This window comes from Chlorocebus sabaeus, chromosome X (genome assembly GCF_047675955.1).
Source record: "Chlorocebus sabaeus isolate Y175 chromosome X, mChlSab1.0.hap1, whole genome shotgun sequence".
Taxonomy (NCBI): Eukaryota; Metazoa; Chordata; class Mammalia; order Primates; family Cercopithecidae; genus Chlorocebus; species Chlorocebus sabaeus.
The window spans coordinates 49885256-49907261 of NC_132933.1; the positions used below are offsets into that span (position 1 = coordinate 49885256).

General features: G+C 40.1%; 1 protein-coding gene across 1 annotated transcript in view; it reads left to right on the plus strand.

Annotated features, from left to right (window-relative positions):
- The window catches only part of LOC119620852 (uncharacterized), a 44251-nt gene that overhangs the window by 17302 nt on the left and 4943 nt on the right, over nt 1–22006 (plus strand). The window contains exon 2 of the mRNA XM_037988757.2: nt 7079–7219. Coding sequence (XP_037844685.1) covers nt 7104–7219 — 116 coding nt within the window. The 5' untranslated portion in view covers nt 7079–7103. The remainder of the gene's footprint in view (nt 1–7078; nt 7220–22006) is intronic.

A 22006-nucleotide genomic window follows, 5' to 3' on the forward strand; every position in this document is an offset into this window, starting at 1 on the left:
TCCTCCTACTTTTTTATGGTTTATATTTAATTAATTGAGATCATGCAAAGTGTTAAACTTTAGTGTACATCAGAATTACCTGGGCAGTTTGTGGAAATTGCAGGTTCTAGAACCATTTTCCTAGAAATTCTGGGTTTGTGCCAGGGACCAGGACATTCTAACAACAATTACATTCTAAACAAGCTTACATTCTAAACAAGCTTCCCAGGGAGTTGTTTAACATATTTTGAAAAAAATCATTTTTATACACTGTTAAAATGGTTTATGAGCTGAATTTAGAATTATCACTTCTCCTGTATTATTTAGTTTTGAATTTCAAGTTGTATTTTCGACAAGTGAAATTACTTGCCCAAGGATAAACTGGGCCAAAACCTCAGGGCTCCTGACTCAGTCATAGTCAAGTAATTGTTAAATATATGTGTCAAGTACAGTGTAAGGGATATCAGGATGAATTTTTTAAAAGTCTGTTTTGATAAGAGAATATACTGGTGGGCTAAATAAAAATGCCTGAGAGTTTTTAATATTTTTAAGAGCACTGTTCCTTTTTCAGTTGCAAGTGGTTTAGTATGGGAAGGGATGTTTCACACAGGGTTATCTCTGTGATTATGTATGGATAAGTCCCTTGATTTTGTATAGTAGGCCAGCCAACAAGGCTTTTTAGAAAAAACTCACACTTAGAAAGGTACAAAAATTTAGATAGGGTTCACCTGTGGTACTGGAGTAGGATGTTTGGTTCAAACACAGTTCATTATCTAGTCAATAGGTTAGACTCAGGACATAGTCCCAAGTAGACCCAAAATGTCTCAAGTCCTAAGAAGAGAAATGAAGCTGTAAGCAAATATAAAATGAACTAAAAATGTTAATGGCTACTTTGCTAAGAACTGTGTAATACAGTGGGCCCCAGGAAGCCCTAGAGTAGAACCGCCTGCAGTTGGAACTGTGGCCCTTTGGGGACTGTAGGGAATCAGAAGGGCTTTGTCACCATGAGTACTCCATTATATCAGCGGCTGTCAGCAGACAGTACATATACAGGGCATAGCAGAAGAGAAGTGCCCAGCAGATATGATAGTATCCAGAGAAGGATGGCATCCTCTACTCAGCTGCTTGGACTTGTTCCTGGGGACAGGTGAAACCTACCTTCAGCTCTTCTTTTAAGTGTCTGACAGGGTGCTGGGTTCTGCTACTGTAAGGACAGCTCACGTGTTCAATACCTCATCTGATCCACTGTGCAGTCCTGTGAGATAAGTATTATTCCCATTTCACAGATGGCAAGACTGACCCTTACAGCAATGGATTTGTTATAACTGCCAGGTTGATACCTTTAGCTATTAGTCTCAGAGGTAATATAAATTTTACTTATCATTTTATGTTCTGGCAACAGAAATTTTAAGTGTCTTTATTACCCTCATAGGCTCACTGAACAGTTCAATTGCTTATGCATTGTTTTCTCATTTTGTTTTTCAAATTATTATTATGACAAAAGGACATATCCTTTAAGAAAAGGTGGAGATGACAGCAAAGAAAAGAAAAAGAATCACATCCTATGGCGGAGCCATAGGACACAGGAGAAAGGGTAGCAGTGCCCACTCACCTAGTTACACCTAGGGAAGACATGAGGATGGGCACAACAACAGCAGAATGGCATGGAGGTACCTACCCAGCAGATGATTGAACTCATTTTTGGCTACCATTCAGGAATAACCATTGGCTGCTTTTTAGTGTACATGCTTTCAGAGTTTTCTTTGTGCACAAATGCATTATGCAAACATTTACATTTTTATAAAAACGGGCTGATACTGTGTATGCGGTTCTGCAAACTTTTTTTTATTTTTATTTTTTATTTTTTTACAATGTACCATGAACATCTTTTCCATGCACATGGGTGAAAATCCTCTACTAAAATATAGAGCACTGTAGTTGGGTCAAAAGGCTGCTGGTAACGAGATTGACATCTAAAGCAAAGTATCAGCTTAAGGTTAAAGCATTGGGCCTGGCAAATACCTACCAGGGAAAGCAGGGCCAGCAATATTCTCATCAGAGAAGTCAGAATGGAAGGCCAAAGGCATTAAAGGTATGGGATATCGTGTAAGCCCCTCTGGCCCCTACCTCCACCCCTCACTCCCCTGACACCCCGTTGTCCCCTTGGGGCAAATGGATCCTGTACATCTCTTTGCATCCAATGAAAACCGCCCATTTTCTGTTTTTTCCTTAGCTCCTCCTGAGCCCTTGACACATCTCCACATTCTCTCATCATCTCCTCACTGCTCAGATGCCTTTCCTGTAAGTCCTCCTGAGAGTCCTTGGGGGAATCGTCTGTCCCCCTGTCCGTTTTTCTTTTTGCTTTCCGGGGCACATAATCTTCAGCCGGGCGCTTTTCGGCGGCCCGCGGCTGGCTCTCTGGCTTTGCCTGGGAGGCTGGCTTGTCCTCGCCTTGTGGCTTGCCCTCACCTTCGGACTTGCCCTGCTTTTCCTGGCTCCCCTCATCTTCCAGTTGTCCCTCATCACCTGGCTCTCCCTCATCCTCTCTCTTTCCCTCGCATTCTGTCTTCCCCTCCATGTCTGGCTTTTCTTCCTCGTCTGACTTTCCTTCATCATCAGGCTCTACTTCATCTTCTGGCTTTCCCTCGTTTTCCAGGTTTCCTTCATTTTTATTGTAGGGTTTTTCCATGTCGAGATTTCCCCTCCTTTTCCTGTCCTGGAGGATGGGAATGGAGGGAAGAGGAGACAATTAAGAGACATGGGAGACTGAGTGCGTGGGGTGGAATGCAGGTCTGGATAGTACTTGCATCTTACCCCTGGTGAGGGTTCCCCTAAGCTGGCCGGGCCTGCAAGAGGGCCTTCTGCCCACCACGTAGCCTGCCACTCCTCCCACACACGTGAGCTAGCCATTCCCTGGCAGGCCCTGCCACCTTCTCTGTCCTGGTTCAGCCTGGTAAGGTGTGTGTTCATGTGACTGGGGGATGGGCAGGGGCCCCAATTCGGCCTTGGCCGGGCCCTCCACACTCTCAACCCTTATAGGGCCTTGTCCATGGAGCCCCCCTCCAACCACCTTCACGGACCTGCGGGGATTCTGGACAGGTTGCTGCTCCTTTTCAGGCCTCGCAGAGCCCTGGGAACAGACGCGCAGACCTGTGGACAGACAGGAGACAGGGGTAGGGGCTGCGCACTCAGCAGTCTCACAGGGACTCGTTTCCCTTTCCTGAGTCCAGGCCCTGCTCATCCAACGTTTTCCTCCCCTACATCCCCCGCACCCCAGCCGCCATTTCTCTCCAGGCCTCAGGCACCAAACCAGGATGCTTTCCAAACTGCGTTTGTCTCTGTGTCCCCTTCCCCTGGAGGCAACCTGTCCCAGCGCCACCCCGTTTTTGCGGAGGTCAGATGTTTCCATGGGAGCAGATTGTGAGAGGGGGTTATTTCCAGAATACGTCTACGTTTCACTGTTGCACTACAGGGTTGCTCCCCCATACCCCATTTCCAGCACTAAAATGGATGGAGGGCTCAGTGCAGGGGGTCGTCAAGAAGGCGGGCCAGGCTCCCCCGCCCTCACCCCCGCCCGCTCCGCATCCCCCTCCTCACCAATCTCCCGGATCCTTTCTCCACCCTCTCCCTACTCCTACTGCCAGCCACCTCCTCCCCTTCCCAGGTCCGCCAGCAGCGCCCACCTTCACACTGACCTGCCGGGACCCGGGACAGGCCTGTGCCTCCTCCGGCTCGCAGAAGCCCGCTCGCTGCTCCCCCGCCGCCCGGACAGCTCAGACAGCTGGTTCTGCGCGGGCGCCGGGACCGGACCGCAGGGCGGGCGGGCAGGCGCGGGGGCTGGTGCCCACGTAGGCGCCCGGCGGGTCACGTGAGCGCCGCGTCACCCGAGCTCGGCCCCCCTTCCCTGACCCACCTCACCATCCATCCCCGAGGGACCGGGAGGCTGGGGACGGTCGGGGTCGGGGTGTGTTTGTGTAGCAAAGGGCAGTCACGGAGAAGAAGAGGAGAGGGTGGCTTTCTGACCCCAGGTGCTTTACCTGGCGCATCTCACAGCATCCTTGCAGGGTATCTCTCTGTGATGCCCATTATCACCAGGTGTGACAGCTGATCAAAGAGGGTACCCGACTTTGCCGAGAGCGCTCAGCCCCAGAACTCCAGAGCCCGCTTTCAAGACCGTCTCTGCCTGACTCCAGAGCCCAGGGTGGTGGTGCCTGCCAGGAAGCTGAGCTGCCACCTTGAGTGGCGGTGTTCCTAGGGTTCTGTCCTGGGCCTCCTCTCTCTTCAGTCCTCAAGTTCTGTCTCCCTGTTCGATCTCATTCATTTCCTGTAAAGACCGATGACTTCCAGAGCTACATCTCCAGGCTATTCCCTCCCCAGAATCTCAGACCTATTTTTGCATTCCCACCAGTAGTATAGTGTTTTGTTTCCCAACACCTTTCCCAACATAACCTATGACATTCTTTTAAATGTTCACTGATATAATAGTTGAGAAGTAGTATCAATGGCATTTTATATTGCCTTATCTCTGTTTAAGGACAATTTAAATATCTTTCTTTGTGAATTGTCTGTTCATGTCTTTTCCACATTTTTCTAGTGGGTTGTTGGTCTTTCTCACCTCAATTTTCAAGTTTTCTTAATACATTAACTGTTACATATGTTGCAATTTTGTCCCCAGTTTGTCAGTTGCTTTTTGGCTTTGTTTATGGTGTTTTTCTGCCATGCGTTAAAAAAAGTAGTCAAATTTATTAAACTTTTATTGCCTCTAAATTTCGATTCATAGTTAAGAAATCTTTTCCTACATAAGGTCCAAGAAGCATTCACCCATGTTTTCTTCTAGTATTCATATGGTTTTCTTTACATTTAGAGTTTATATTTGTGTATGGCATAAAGTATTCACGGATCTTTTGTTTTCTTTTTCCAATTGGTTTCTCAGTTGTTCTGGCATCAGAAAGTCCATCTTTGCTTTAGGGATTTGAGATGCCACCTTTATTACATATCAAATTTCCATATGTACTTGGAAAACTTTCTGGGCTTTCTATTCTATTTCATTGGTCTGTTTGCTATCCATATACCAGTTGAATTATAGAGCATATATAATTTCATATATCTGGTAGAGCTAGGCCCCCTCAGTAGATTCCCTTTTTTCCTAAACATTCTTGTATGTTTTTTTTTCTACATGAACTTCAGTATAAATTTGATTCAGATCCATTTTAATTAACGATTAGATATATCCACCTGAATGTCCCTGAAGGACCTCAAATGCAATATGTCCCAAGTGATTTTACCATCCTTCCTTGATCTTTTCCACACACAAAACTCCCCCCTCTTCGTTTCTCTTATCTTAATAGATGGCTCTAGAACCCACACTGTTGCCCAAGCAAGAAATCTGGGAATCATCCCTCATTCTCTCTTCCTCCCTGCCACCAAGTAATCTTGACCTTCTCTTCTAAATATCTCTGGATCTTTCCACTTTTCTTACATTTCCACTCTTGCTACTTTTTTTTAGGCAAACAACTCCCCACTCCTGGTCTATGGTGGAAGATCCCTTTCTGGTTTTGCTACCTTAAGTCTTGCTCTCCTTTACTAAGTTCCAAAATATTATATATCATATTGTCCCATTGCCTTTTTCTGTTTCATCTTCATTGCAGTACTTGAAGTAGGTAGGTCACTAATTACCTCTTATACAGAAACCACTTCACAAGCCAGGTTAAAAAGGGCCTTGGTCTTTAGCCTGATTATTTTCAGATCAACTTTTAGCAGTTATTGAAGATCTAAAGTAAATTCTAAATTTTGAAATAATTGAAAAGAAATGTGCCTGTTGGATAATTAGACAATTAGGATACCAGATTCCTGGATGGGATGATGATTCAGTCTTGTAAAGCTGTGAATTTTATCACTCCTGCCCCCCACCCTGCCGGCATTTGGAAGCTTGGTAGATTTTCCTTCAAAAGTCTCTTTAAAAAAATCAAATGGAAAAGGATAGGCAAGAAATTAATAAAAGTCATGATAAAGGGGTTCTAGTTGTTTAACATATGAGAGCTCGTAATAATCCAAACAGTATGGCACAGGTCCAAAAATAGAAATTTAGTGAAGAAAAGGCAAGAATGCTCTTCTACACACTTAGGTTTTAATGAGCTTTTAATATACAGATTAGGTGGCATTTCAACCTAGTGCGAAAGCTGGGCTAGGCTTTGTTGAGTACAATACATTGAGTTTTTGCTCTAACTAAATTTGTATGAACACCACAACCCAGATGTCCAAACCCAAGAGAGATTATTTCATGTTTATTATCATCCTCATCAATAGGTGTTGAATTCCTTTATGTGGATGACATCACATGGTCACCATATAACATATACTATAGCAACCAGTCTATTTACTGTGGAGATCAACAGCTAAAATACCAGCTTTGCCACTTACTAGTTGTGTCAACCTAGAAAAGTTACTAAAATTCTGTGAGCTTTAGTTTTCTCTTCTAGAAAATGGGAGTAAGATTTTCTGTATCAGGATTATTGTGAATTATAAATAAAAATGGCTATATAAAGTGTTTAGCATATAGTAGACCTTCAACAAATAGTTCCTTCAACCTCCCATAAAATACATGATTTTGCAATAAAAATTTGCATAGCTGGCCAGGCGCGGTGGCTCACGCCTGTAATCCCAGCACTTTGGGAGGCCAAGGCGGGCGGATCATGAGGTCAGGAGATCGAGACCATCCTGGCTAATATGGTGAAACCCTGTCTCTACTAAAAATACAAAAAATTAGCCGAGCATGGTGGCAGGCGCCTGTAGTCCCAGCTTCTCGGGAGGCTGAGGCAGGAGAATGGCGTGAACTCAGGAGGTGGAGCTTGCAGTGAACCGAGATAGCGCCACTGCACTCCAGCCTGGGTGACAGAGTGAGACTCCATCTCAAAAAATAAAAAATTAAAAATTAAAAAATTTAAAAAATTGCATAGCTATCAGAGGCATCATTTGGAAACATAGTAAGAGGAACCATATATACTATATGAGCTTCAGCATTATCAGATCAATAGATTATGAGATGGAAAAAAATACTGCACCATCAGTTGTTCTTCTGCCCCATTATTTTAACTTCTAGATAAACATCTGGGAAGCACAGGTATATGAGACACAGAAACACAAGGCACTGTGGATGCCTCTTCTGTCTGGGCAGAAAACTGGAGTCAGGAGACCTCTCTGAGTCCCCAGAGACAGAATCATCACTACTGTGTGTCCTTGGGTAAGTCACTCCTAATGTGCTGACATCACCTCTGTAACACACCAAAATCTTCACATCTTGGGCACTCAATAAAAGGCAATCATAACTATTTCTTATATATCTACTGAGGTATGTCAGGATGAGGGAGACAAAGGCCAACCACAAGGAAACAATACTTTCCTCTAGAGACCTTTGGGAACCTCACTATTAACTGAGTGCCTGCCATGTGCCCTACACGGGGATAGCTGCTTTATGTAGGACAGTGGGGTATCCCAACTACCCTCTCAACAGCCTGTGAGTAAAGAGTCTTTGCCCCATTAGATGAATGAGAAACCCAAGGCTCAGAGAGATTTAAGTAAACTGTTCAAGGTTACACAAGCTGGTTACTGCCAGGCTTGAGAACCAACCTAGGTCTTAGAATGAGGACTACTATCTCAATATGTCCCCATGTTATCTCCCATTTTCTCTACTCAACTTCCTTCCCTGTGATCACTGATGAATCAATAATTATTTCTCAGGGACCTACTGATATCTAGCACTTTACCGTGTTCTTTAAGTGAAAAGGGCTAGGTATCAGAGGAGGAAGATCTTTCACCTTGGTGAATGATATGCTCTCTGGGTAGGCAGAAAGCCTCTTCATATAAGGCCACTTGGAGAAAAAGCTAAAGGAAAAGTCACTAGGCCAGTGACTTTGGGCCACTGTCAGTGGGCCAATAGGAGCTCAGAGAAGGCAATGGCCAGGGTTGCTGGAAATAAACAGAGAAAGCTTCAAGGAGGAAAAGGACCTTGACTTGGGCCTCAGATGATGGGCGGGACCTAGAAGGAGGTAGGGAGGGAAAACTCAGCTGTTTGACTATAGTTCCTGGTCTTACATTAATTATACCGGCCTATCTTTATTAAATGGTCAGGTTGCCCCAACTTGAAATCAAGGTCTCAGACATCTGATTTCTCCCTCTCCCACAGACAAAGCCCTACTTCCTGCTTCACTGTATCTCCTGAATCTGTCACTACCTTAGAGCTTCACCATTTCTCATTTGAACTCTTAAAATAATCTCTTCTCTAGTTTTCCTGCTTCCAGCCCTGCCCCTTCCTTCAGATAAATCTTGCATATTACCATCAAATTAAACTTTACTCTTCCCTGCTTTTAACTGCCATTCTCCTGCTTGAAGGCGCTGACAGTATACCTACCATCCACAGAGTAAATCCTACACTCTTCATCCTGACATTCAGCATCCATCAGAATTGAGCCCCAGGACACACATTCCCAACCTAGTCATGCACTTCTCTGCCCTCATTCACTGTGCCCCAAGTATGCCTTATTCTTCCCTCTCATTGTCCTTATGTGTCATTTACTTCCTGCCAACTGCCTTCTTACTCCCTTTAGAGGTCCTGGTCCTGCTCATTCTTACAGGCCCAACCCTCATCACTCAGCCTCTGAAGCCACCCTAGCTGGAAGTGATCTTTCCCTCCCCTGTTGCAGCTACACATAGGGTCTCTACCCTTCATGTTGCCCTTAACAGAGGTTTTTGTACCATATACCGTTGTACTTTTCCATGTCTGTGTGTGTGTGTGTGTGTGTGTGCGTGCACACGTGTGCACTGGGAAAGAGAAGTGGTAGCTCATCAGGGAGATGGTCAGATGTGGGAGATCAGATGTGATCTTGTCCTGCTTCTGTGGTCCCTATGCTGATACATGGTGATTTGCTCAGAAAATCTCAGTCTCAGAAGCTGTTTTCCAATTGACTCATAGCTGAACCTGCTTTCTGGGTTCACAAAGGTTGGAGTAGAGGCTTATTAACTCCTCTTCTGTTTAATGGACTTTTGATATAAAAAGAAATCAATCATATTCTGAAAGAAGAGCCATCCCTGAACCCTCAAGTCTAGATCCCTTATCTGTTATTTTAGCACCGTTATTTCCCCATTGTTAACACTCATTAGGTTTTGTAATTGGCTCTTTCCATTTCGTATCCCCCTATAAGCCCCCTAAAGATGGAGACTGTGCCATATTCATCTTTACATCCTCTTGCATGATTATTCAAATACCCATTGATGAAAACAGGTATATATGTGTGTGTGTGTGTGTGTGTATGTGTATGTGTGTGTGTATATATATATATATGTCTGCTTCTGGTAATGGCGGACTAGATGATTTAGAGCAACCCACCCATTGAAAAAAACTACAAAAAGTCAGATCTCTAAAAGGCTACAAAGTTAATACAATCATGAGGAATTACTATGTTATACTATAAGAGAACAGAAGCATCCAGAGAGGTAAGCCTAGGACTTAGAGCTATATTTTTATTGAAGGCATCTGTGGTTAAGTAATAAGCCTGTGCTAAACTGCTTGGAACTTATGGCACATTCAAGGCGCTATAGTAACAGAAATCAGAGCCCAAGGCCCATCAAAAGGGGTGGAGGGTTTCCTGACAAACCATCACCCATAGTATGCTGGGAACCTCAAATGTTTATACCTTCAGGGAAATTGTAATCCAAAAATATACTGGCCCTTACAAAGTCTTGTAACTTGACTCTGCATCATCTGGGTGGACTACTGAACTGTAAGCTCTGACAGATATTATGGTGGTAACAGACAGGAAGTACTTTTTTTTTTTGAGACAGTCTCGCCTGTCACCCAGGCTGGAGTGCAATGGTGAAATCTCAGCTCACTGCAACCTCCACCTCCCGGGTTCAAGTGATTCTCATGCTTCAGCCTCCTGAGTAGCTGGGATTACAGGTGTGCGCCACCACGCCCAGCTAATTTTTTTGTGTTTTTAGTAGAGACGGGGTTTCACCATGTTGATCAGGCTGGTCTCAAACTCCTGACCTTGTGATCCACCCACCTCGGCCTCCCAAAGTGCTGGGATTACAGGTGTGAGCCACCGCGCCCGGCCAGGAAGCACTCCTATGGGCCTAACCAATGCAAATAAAATCTTCTCTAGAGTAAGATTTTTATCATCTTAGGCCTTAAATTATTACAACAATTGCTCAAATACAATATCCACACACAAAGATAACCAGGCGCATGAAAAAAAATACGTTATGAGTAAGAAATAGAAATAACAGGCAACAGAAATAGATCAATATGATTTGAATTATTTGATTTATCAGGTACGGGTTATTAAACCGCAATACTTACTGTATTCAGATAAATAAAATCTCATTTGAAGATTTCAATATAAATAAATAAGAAGGAAATAAATAAAATTCGTATTTAAAATCTTCCAAAATGTTTCTGACCAAGAAGATTTTAGACCCAGATAACTTCACTAGTGAAGAAAATAATATCCATCCAACACAGTCTTCCAGAGAATTAAAAAAGAGAGAATACTCTGCAAGTCATTTTAAGATTTGGTATAACCTTAATATCAAAACCCGACAAGGTCATTATGGGAAAAGAAAAATATAGGTCAATGTAACTCATTGACATAGCTGAAAAAAATTTAAAGAAGAAAGAATTTGACCATATATGAGAATAATAATATACTACATACAAGTTAAGGTATTCCAGAAATGAAAGATTGGTATATTTGAAAGTCAATTAATGTAATTTACCACATTAAAAGAATAAAGTCTAACAATCATGATTATTTTAATAGGTGAAGAAAAAAAGTATTTATAATAGAAGCCCTTATTAAATGGGAAGAGACAGAAGGGGACTTCCTTGATTTGTTAGAATATGTTTATAAAACACATAGAGCAAACATAAAATATAATGGTGAGTATGGAAAGCTTTCTGTTTGAAATTGAAACTGAGATAAGGAAGCCCCAGATCTTTTTAAAATTTGACTGTAGGTCCTAGGCCAGCGGGGGGAAAAAAAAAAAAAAAAAAGATGAAGGCAGGAAGGCAAAAGGAAGGAAGGGAAGAAGAAAGAAATGGTAGAGAATTGGAAAGGAAGAAATCAAACTGTCATGCACAGAAAACATGACTGTAATTTAGGAAATCTAAAAGAGTCCATGTATAAAAATTTTGGAATGAATAAATGAGTTCATCAAGTGGTCTGGATATGACAATATACAAAATTCAGTTGCATTTCTTAGCAAAAAAACAGTTACAAAATGGAAGTTTTAAATCCAATACATGATGAATGTTACTGAGATCTTCAAATAAATAAATGGAATATATACCATGGTCATGGGTCGGAAGACTCAGTGTTAGGAAGATGTCAGTTCTCTCCTAACTGACCTATAATTACAATGCAATCCTAAACAAAACTCCTTCATTCTCTCCTTCCCTTCTTCCTTTCATGGAACTTGACAAACTGATTCTAAAGATTATATACGAACACAAAAAATCAAGAATAACTTACACATTACTGAAAAAATACCAATCTGGAGGACTTTGCTCTGTCTACTAAACACCAAAACTTATTATAAAATCTAAATATTGACACATGTTATAAAGTCATAGTAATTTATTGTGATACTAATCCAAGGATAGCCAAAGAGACCAATGGAATCAAAGAGAGATCCCAGAAACAGACCCATGCATTACGGATTGCTGATTTACAATAAACGTGCATTGTTAAGCATTGGAGGAAAGGATAACTTTTATCAAATGACACTGAATGTACTGCAATATATAATATGGAAAATGTAAATCTTGACCCCTACCTCACATTAAACATGTGATGGTTAATTTTATGTGTTAACTTGACTGGGCCACAGAATGCCCAGACATTTGTTCAAATGTTATCCTGGGGTATTTCTGGATGACATTAACATTTTAATTGGTAGACAGAATAAAACAAATTGCCCTTCCTAACATGGATGGGCCTCATCCAACCAACTGAAGACCTGAATAGAATACAAAGGCTGATAAGAGGGAACTTCTGTCTGACTGTTTGAACTGGGACATTGGTCTTTTCTTGACTTCATACTTGAACAGAAAAATCAACTGTCCTTGGGTCTTGAGCCTGTCTCGAACTTACTGACTACAGATCTTGGGATTTCTCAGCCTTCATAATCACATGAGCCAATTCCTTGTAATCTCTCTCTCTCTCTCTCTCTCTCTCTGTGTGTGTGTGTGTGTGTGTGTGTAATATATATGCTATATATATTTGCTATAGATTGGTTCTGTTTCTCTGAAAAACCCTAATGCAATACACAAAAACTAATTTGTGGTCAATTATACATCTGTCTTCTAGAAAATAATATAGAATATCTTTATAACTATGATGTAGGCACAGACTTTTTAAACTGGACACAAGAGTACTCATCATAAAGGAAAAAACTGATAACTATCATTCCATTGAAATTAAGACATTCCATTAGTCAAATGACACCACAAAGAGAGTAAAAAGGCATGCCACAGAGTTGGTGAGCTATTTGCAATACATGTCACTGACAAAGAGCTTAGATGCAGAATATATTTTTAAAGTCCTACAAATTAGTATGAAAAAGACACATAAGCCAATAGTAGAATGGGAATAATACAACCACTTTGTAAAACAGGATATCCAAATTGTCCAAAAAATTGAAAGTGTGCTCAGCTTCATTAGTTATCAGTGAAATGAAAAAGGCAGATAATAAGCAATGGTGGTGATATAGAGCGCCAAGAACTCTTATCACTACTGATGGAAGTGTAAACTGATACAACCAAATTTGGAAGTTTGGCATCATATATTACAATTAAACATGCAATTCTCCTCATAGATAACTACCCAAGAGAAAGTTGTGTACATGTACACTGAAAGTTATATATAAGAATTTTCATAGCTGCATTATATATAATATTGAAAAGCTGGAAATAAGCTAAATTTATATGAAGAACAAAACAATAGCATAAGCTGTGATATGTTCAATAACAGTGTACTATACATCAATGCAAATAAATTAATTAAATCTAAACATAAAAACATGGATTCATATCATAAACATAATGTTTTAGCTCAGACTGCCATAACAAAATACTATGACTTATAAAAAAAAAACAAATTTATTTCTCATAGTTCTGGAGGCTGGGAAGTACAGGATCAAGGTGATAGATTCAGTGTCTGATGGGGGCCCTCTTCCTCACAGATGGCTGTTTTTCACTGTAACCTCACATGATAGAAGAGTGAGGGAGCTCTCTGGGATCTCTTTAATAAGGGCACTAATCCCTTCCAGTGGCCCCAACTCCTAATATCATCACCCTGGAAGTTTGGATTTCAACATGTAATTTTTTGGGGGAAGGACATGAACATTTAGTTTCATTGTATATAGTATTGAATAAAATATGCCAGCCGTAAAAAATACATGCTGTATAGTTCCATTTATATGGAGTTCACAAAACAGGCAATATCCTAAACTATACTGCTTAGGATGTAAAATATAAAGAAAAACAAGGAAATGGTTACCATAAATTTCAGGATTATTATTAGCTGTAGTGGGAAGGAAGGGGGATGACTGGAGGGGACATCAATGGCATTTCTGGACTGCTAACAGTATTCTATTTCTTGACATGAGTGGTGATTACCCAGTTTTTCATTTTGTAATAAATAATTTAGCTCTACATCTTGTGTATGCGTGTGACTCTATATGTGTGCTGTCTTTCATGATCAAATGTTAAAATGGCAGAACCACAGGAGAAACAAATTCACAACCATAAGAGAAACTTAATATGTTAAGTTTCAATTGTTAGGTTATCAATAACTGATAGAGCAAGCAGATAAAAATTCAGAAATGATAAAGATGCTTGGAACAATTTGACAAACTTTTCTAAAGGACATACACAGAACTCTGAACCCCGTAAATGTAGGCATGAAACATTTTTACAAAAATTGACTATTAGGTCATAAGGATGTCTCAATAAATACAAAAGGATTGCAGTTATACACATGTTCTCTGACCCTCAAAACACTTATACTATGAGATCAATAATCAATAGCAAAAAGAAAACTAGAAAATTTCCATATTTGGGAATATTTTGCCCTTTTCTCACATCATTCCTCCTGGCATTTTGTACTAAGAGAATTTGATTTCGTGTTAGAGAACTCAGGCTCTATGACGGGCATACTTTTTGGCCCAATATAACTAGTGGGGATTACAAGTGAAAGGAGAGTCATCAAATCTACTGTAGATATGGGATAATTGAGATTTGGAATGGTCAAAAAATGGTTCCAAGATCAAAGAGCTGATAGTAAGTGGTAGGGATGGGACTGGAACTCATGACCCCAATAGTCCATGATCTTAAGATACTCTGCCAGACTACATCTCTCATATCCTGTGAGTTGTATGTATGGTGATGGGCAGGAGTCAGCTACTTTGTGCTCCATTCTGAAGACAAAAAGATAGCTGGTCCTGGAACCTAAGTCTGTGGACTCACAGGTATTCTCAGTAAACTCAATGACTGGCCTGTGTAATTTAGGAGGGCCCTGCTCTCTACATCTCAGAGCTTTTTTCATAACAAATATCTACTCTCTAGGGGTAAAGATTTTACCAGAGCTCTGTCTCAGAGCTGTGGGGTAACAGTGATTACCTAACTCCATCACCCTCTATGCTGCTTGTGTCATCTAAGGGGAGGATCGACGCTATACAAAAAGAAACACTTGCGGAGGTCACAGGCCAGAGACATAGGTCCACTAAAAGATGGAGATTTAATTGGAAGATTATACAATACTCCCTATCCCCAATGTCTTATCACTACACCATCAGGGCTCTAGTATAACAGTAAATTACAATGGAAAGAGCTGCAAAAACTAGAGTCTCTCTGTTTGGGAAGCCCAAAGTCAAGAGGGGAGACAAAAACAACACTGAGAAATTTGATGCCTCTAGCACCTACAGCAATAGCAAACATTAATCAAAGCACAACTCCTAGCCAGATTAACATAGCTCCTTACACTGGAAGCTTATTTACCTTATTTACCTCAGTTCCTATATACGTGATATAGTATGTCTGGTTTTTAACAAAAAATTACAAGACAGCAAAAGGCAAGGGGAAAAAACATTCTGAAGAAACAAAGCAAGCTTTAGAACCAGACTCAGATATGATACAGTTTTTGAAATTGTAAGACAAAGAATTTAAAATAACTATGATCAGAACGGGTGTGGTGGCTCATGCCTGTAATTCTAGCACTTTAGAAGGCCAAGGTGGGAGGATCACTTGAGGCCAGGAGTTCAAGACCAGTCTGGGCAACAGAGCAAGATTTCGTCTCTTAAATTAGCTGGGCATGGTGGTGCCTGCCTGTAGTCCTAGCTACTTGGGATGCTGAGGCAGAAGGATTGCTTGAGCCCAGGAGTTTGAGGCTACAGTGAGCTGTGATCATGCCACCACGTGCCAGCCTGGGCAGCAGAGCAATATCTTATCTCTAAAGAAATAAAAATAATAAAGTAACTATGATCAATACATTAAGGGCACTAATGGAAAATGTAGACAACATGCCAGAATAGATGGGTAATGAAGCTAGAGAGAAGGAAATGCCAAGAAAGACTCAAAAGAAAATACTAGAAATTAAAAAGTAAACTAACAGAAACAAGGAATGCCTTTGATAGGTTCATCAATGGACTAGACATAGCTGAGGAAAAAGATAAATGAGCTAAAGATATGTCAGTAGAAACCTCTCAAACTGAAATGCAAATAGAAAAAAAGTAAAAAATAGAACATAATATCCAAGAACTATGGGACAATTTCAAGACAAGTAACATATGCTAAATTGGAATACCAGAAGAAGGAATAGAGAATGAAGCAGAAGAAATATTTGAAGTAATAATGGCAGATAACTTTCCAAAATTAATAGACACCAAACAATACATCCAAGATGTTCAGTGGACAACGGGCAGAATAAATACCAAAAGAAAACACCAGTACACCTAGGCATATAATATTCAAACTGCATAAAACCAAAAACAAAGAGGAAATTGCCGAGACCAGCTTGGTCATGGAGACCCTAGCCCAGCGGCGCTAGAGGAATTAAAGACACATACACAGAAATATGGCATGTGGAGTGGGAAATCAGGGGTCTCACAGCCTTCAGAGCTGAGAGCTCCAAACAGAGATTTACCCACATATTTATTGACAGCAAGCCAGTGATAAGCATTGTTCTATAGATTATAGATAATAGATTTACTAAAAGTATTCCTTACGGGAAACAAAGGGATGACCGAAAGAAAGGGATGGGCTCTTGCTAGTTATCTTATCTGCAGCAGGAACATGTCCTTAAGGCACAGATCGCTCATGCTATTATTTGTGGCTTAGGAATGCCTTTAAGCGGTTTTCTGCCCTGGGTGGGCCAGGTGTTCCTTGCCCTCATTCCGGTAAACCCACAACCTTCAGCGTGGGCGTTATGGCCATCATGAACATGTCACAGTACTGCAGAGATTTTGTTTATGGCCAGTTTTGGGGCCAGTTTATGGCCAGATTTGGGGGCCTATCCCCAGCAGGAAATAATGAAAGAAACTAGAGGGGAAAAAAACACCTTACCTGTGGAAGAACAAGGATAAGAACTGCAGTGGAATTGTCACCAGAAACCATGCAAGCAAGAAGAGAGTAAAGTGAAATATTTAAACTGTTGAAAGAAAAAACAACCAACCTAAATTTATTTATTTATTTATTTATTTTTTGAGACAGAGTCTTACCCTGGCTCGGGCTAGAGTGCAGTGGTGCAATCATGGCCCTCTGCAGCCTCGACTTCCTGGGCTCAAGCAATCCTCCCACCTCAGCCTCCTGAGTCTCAGCTGGGACTACAGGCACATGTTACCATGCCAGGCTAATTTTTGTATATTTTTGTAAAGACAGAGTTTCCACATTTTGCCCAGGCTGGTCTCAAACTGCTGAGCTAAATGATCCACTCGCCTTGGCCTCCCACAGTGCTGGGATTACAGTTGTGCACCACTGTATCCAGCGTAAAATTCTATATCCAGCAAAATTATCCTTCAAAAGTGAAGGAGAAATAAAATAAATACTTTCTCACACAAACAAAAACTGATGGAATTCAGCACCAGCAAGCCTGCCCTTTAAGAAATGTTAAAAGATTTTCTTTAGGCAACTTAGATCTACATAAAGAATGAAAGAGGATTAGAAATGAAATAAATGAAAGTAAAGAAAAATATTTATTTTTCTTATTCTTAATTGATCTAAAAGATAACTGAAGAAATAATAGCAACAATATACTGCGTGATTCTAGTGTATGAGTAATTGAAATGAATGACAAATGCTCTGCATTAAGGTATGTGCACTACATACGAGTTAAGCAGAAGAGTGTTATTTGAAAGTGGACTTGGTCGGGCGCGGTGGCTCACGCCTGTAATCCCAGCACTTTGGGGAGCTGAGGCAGGTGGATCACGAGGTCAGGAGATCGAGACCATCCTGGCTAACACAGCGAAACCTTCTAGTGAAAATACAAAAATTAGCTGGGCAAGGTGGCACACACCTATAGTCCCAGCTACTCGGGAGGCTGAAGCAGGAGAATCACTTGAACCCGGGAGGCAGAGGTTGCAGTGAGCTGAGATTGCACCATTGCCCTCCAGCCTGGGCGACAGAGCGAGACTCTTCTCAAAAAAAAAAAAAAAAAAAAAGTGGACTTAGATTGGTTAATATATAATAAACTCAAGAGAAATCACTAAAAGTTGTTTAAAAAAGTATAACTGATACACTAAGAGAGGAGTCAAAATGAAATCGTGTAAAACAATTAAAACCAGAGAAGGCAAAAAAAAAAAAACCTTGGACAACAAATAGAAAACTGTTACAAACATGGTTGATATTAATCCAAATATATTAAGAAACACTCTAAATGTGAGGGGTCAAAATACACCAGTTGAAGACAGAATTTGTCAGAGTGAATTTAAAAAAAAACCCAACTAGGCCAAGCGCAGTGGCTCACGTCCGTAATCCTAGCACTTTGGAAGGCCAAGGTGAGCAGATCACTTGAGCCCAGAAGTTTGAGACCAGGCTAGGAAACATGGCGAAACCCCATCTCTACAAAAAATACAAAAATGTGCCAGGTATGGTGGCATGTGTCTATGGCCGCAGCTACTCAGGAGCCTGGGGTAGGAGGCTCGATCGAGCCCAGGAGGCCAAGGCTACAGTGAGCCATGATCATGCAACTGCACTCCAGCCTAGGTGACAGAATAAGACCCTATCTCAAAAAAAAAGAAAAAAAACCCAACTACATGTTGTCTACAAGAAGCCCACTTTAAACATAAGACTGAGAGGTTAAACATAAAGCAATGGAGAAAGATATGTCATACTACACTAATGAAAAGAAAGCTGAAGTAGCTATATAATTTTAGACAGCTGACTTCAGAACAAAGACAATTATCAGAGATAAACAGGGGCATTACATAATAATAAAGGGAACAATTCTCCAACACATAATAATTATAATTAGTTATATACCTAACAATAGAGTGTCAACATATGTGAGGCAAACACTAAGAAATGAAAGGAGAAATAGACAAAAATCCATTATTAGAGTTGCAGATGTCAATAACTCCTGCCAGTCAGTAATTGATAGATTAAGCAGGCAGAAAATCAATATGGATATAGTTGATCCGAAAGGCATACTAATCAACTTTTAGCTAAATGACACTTCATCTAATTTACAGAACACCCCAACAGCAGAACACCATTTTTTTTCAAGTTCACATAGAAAATTCACCAAGAGAGAACGTATTCTGTTTCATAAAAGATACCATGACAAACTAAAAATAAGAGAAATCATAAGTATGCTCTCAATAAAATTAAACTAAAAATCAGTAACAGAAAGATAGATGGAAAACAAATATCTGGAAATCAAACATACTTCTAAATAACACAGCTCAAAGAAGAGCTCTCAAGAGAAATGAACCAACCCAAATGCCCATCAATGATAGACTGGATTAAGAAAATGTGACACATACACACCATGGAATACTATGCACCCATAAAAAAGGATGAGTTCATGTCATTTGCAGGGACATGGATGACGCCTGAAACCATCATTCTCAGCAAACTAACACAAGAACAGAAAACCAAATACTACATGTTCTCACTCATAAGTGGGAGTTGATCAATGAGAACACATGGACACAGGGAGGGGAGCATCACACACCGGGGCCTGTCACGGGGCAAGGGGGTAAGGGAGGGATAGCATTAGGAGAAATACCTAATATAGATGACGGGTTGATGGGTGCAGCAAACCACCATAGAATGTGTATACCTATGTAACAAACCTGCACGTTCTGCACATGTACCCCAGAACTTAAAATAGTAAAAAAAAAAAAAAAACAGCAAGAGGCTCACAGTCCGCAACTTGAAAGAGGATCCTCACAAGAACCCAACCATGCTGGTACCTGATATTGGACTTCCAGACTTCCAGAACTGTGAGGAAAAAAAACATTGCTGTTGTTTATATGCCATCCGGGCTATGATATTTTATTATAGCAACTTGAACAGACTGATATGGTTAATGTAAGGATTTTTGCCAATTTTTTTACCTTACCCTCCACCATTAAAGAGACTTGTTACTTTGCTACTTTATTTTCTTCCCCTTACCCATTCTTCAACGATGGTCCTTTCTGGGCAGATTTGTTCTTTTGGGCTAATAAAAAATTGATGGTTATGGGTGGAAAACAGGACCAGATGGGTAACAGAGAAAGGGGGTGACTTAGCAAAATAATTTGCCAATCTGTTTATTAATACTGAGGAGAAAAACATAGAACGAGTTAAAACCATGAGAGCAGGAGATTAGGGAAGGAAGTTTTCGAGAATTTAGAATTGGAGAAGTGAAAAAGCACCTACAATGTGCAAAAAAGGTGTAAAGGAGAGAAATGGAGAATTTGCTGTAGTGTATAAATGTTCTTTTTGTAGAATCATAAAAGAAATCCACAGGGAAGCTATGATTCAGTATAGATTCATCTGTACCTAGTTGTTATTAACAAACATTTAATTACTTTGAAAAAATATTTTGAACTAAATGAAAATATAACATATCAAATTTGTGGGAAAATATGATATAGCAAATGATAGAAATCACAAGTATGCTCTCAATAAAATTAAACTAGAAATCAATAACAGAAAGGTAGATGGAAAACTCAAATATCTGGAAATTAAACATACTTCTAAATAACACAATTCAAAGAAGAATCCTCAAGAGAAATGTAAAAATATTTTGAAATAAATGAAATACAACGTATCAAATTTGTGGGATTCCCCAAAGAAGTGCTTAGGGGAAAATTTCTAGCTTAAACACATATATGAGAAAGGAAAAATCTATAATCCATAATCTAATCTTTCACATTAGGAAACTAGAGAAAGAGGAGTAACTTAAGCCTAGAGCAAACAAAAGATATAATAAAAATTAGAGAAGAAATAAACTGAAAACAGAAAAACAACAGAGGAAATCAATTAAACCAAAGCTGGTTCTTTAAAAAGGGTAAATAAAATTGACAGATTACTTGCCAAGCTAACCAAGAACAAAGAAAGAAGACAAATTAACAATATCAGAAATGAGACCAGGTGTTGTGGCTCACACCTCTAATCTCAGCACTTTGGGAGGCTGAGGCTGGAGGATCACTTTGGCTCAGGTGTTTGAGACCAGCCTGGGCAACATAGCTCTACAAAAAAATGTTAAAAAAGAAATGAAGGTGGAGTTATCATTATTGATCCCATGGACATTAAGAAGTTAATATGAACAACTCCACGCCTACAAATTTGTTAATATAGATGAAATGTACCAATTCTACAAAATAAAAATTTTTAAGGGCAATAAAACATACACAGATTGGAAAGGAAGAAATAAACTGTCTTTATCTGCAGTTGACATGGCTGCCAAATAACTGACAAATGCCTGGTGCAAAGTCCCAGCATACAAGATTAATATACAAAAGTCAGTTGCTTTCCTATATACTAGCAATGAACAATTAGCACTCGAAATGTAAAAGTGCCATTTATAATAGCAGTCACCAAATGCAGAATGTGACAGAAGAATTTTAATGTATCACAAATGTGTGAAACAACCTCACTGAAAGGGATGGGGGAATAAGGTAGTGACATAGGTAAATTTGGAAATGAGTGGAGTCTGTAAGACTAAAGGCAAAAGGAACCGTACATGGCACTCTACTCCAGTTGATAAAGTTGTTTTCCACAGGGTTACAGGTTTACAGTTTTGAAACCACTATATATTTATATAATTAATAAACAATAAAATGGATGGCAGATGGTAGGAGACAGGTTTCTCACAGTTGGAGTAGAAGGTTACAAATAAGCAAGGGGAGGCTAGAATGATCCATGCAGTAATAGACTGTAGTTGGAGACACTAGTATAAATTCATGTTTAGCCTTATATAAATACAGATGGTTATATACAGAAATATTTATATTTCCATAAATACTTTATATATGTATGGGTATTATATACACATATATCTTTTTGCTATGTCAACTGAGAGGGCCTAGAAGCAATTTTATTTCAGCAGCAATGAGTGTGTCTAGCACCCAGGTCTTGTTTTTCTAACACCATTCTCCAACATAAGATACCAGGGCTACTTGGAGAAATGACTGATTCTAGGACTTGGGCAATATGAAAGATAAAGCTATAGCATCTTGTAGTGCCAGAATGTAAGTAAATACTAAAAAAAAAACCCTCCACAACATAACAATGGAAGCATGTCAAATGAATACAGGAGCCAACTGAAAGCTCCCAATGACCAAAGCTGGAACAATTTGAGCAAAAACATGTAAAGTAGTATTGCGTTAATCCAAAGTAAAATAGTCATGAGCCTACATTGTTACAATAAACTGAATATATAAATAGGTGGGGAAGAAGAGTCAAATATCCTCTGCAGAGGGACTCCAAATAATTTTTGTCAATACTCTGCCTTCAAGGAGGTAATAATGCCCTACTCCTTAAGTGTGG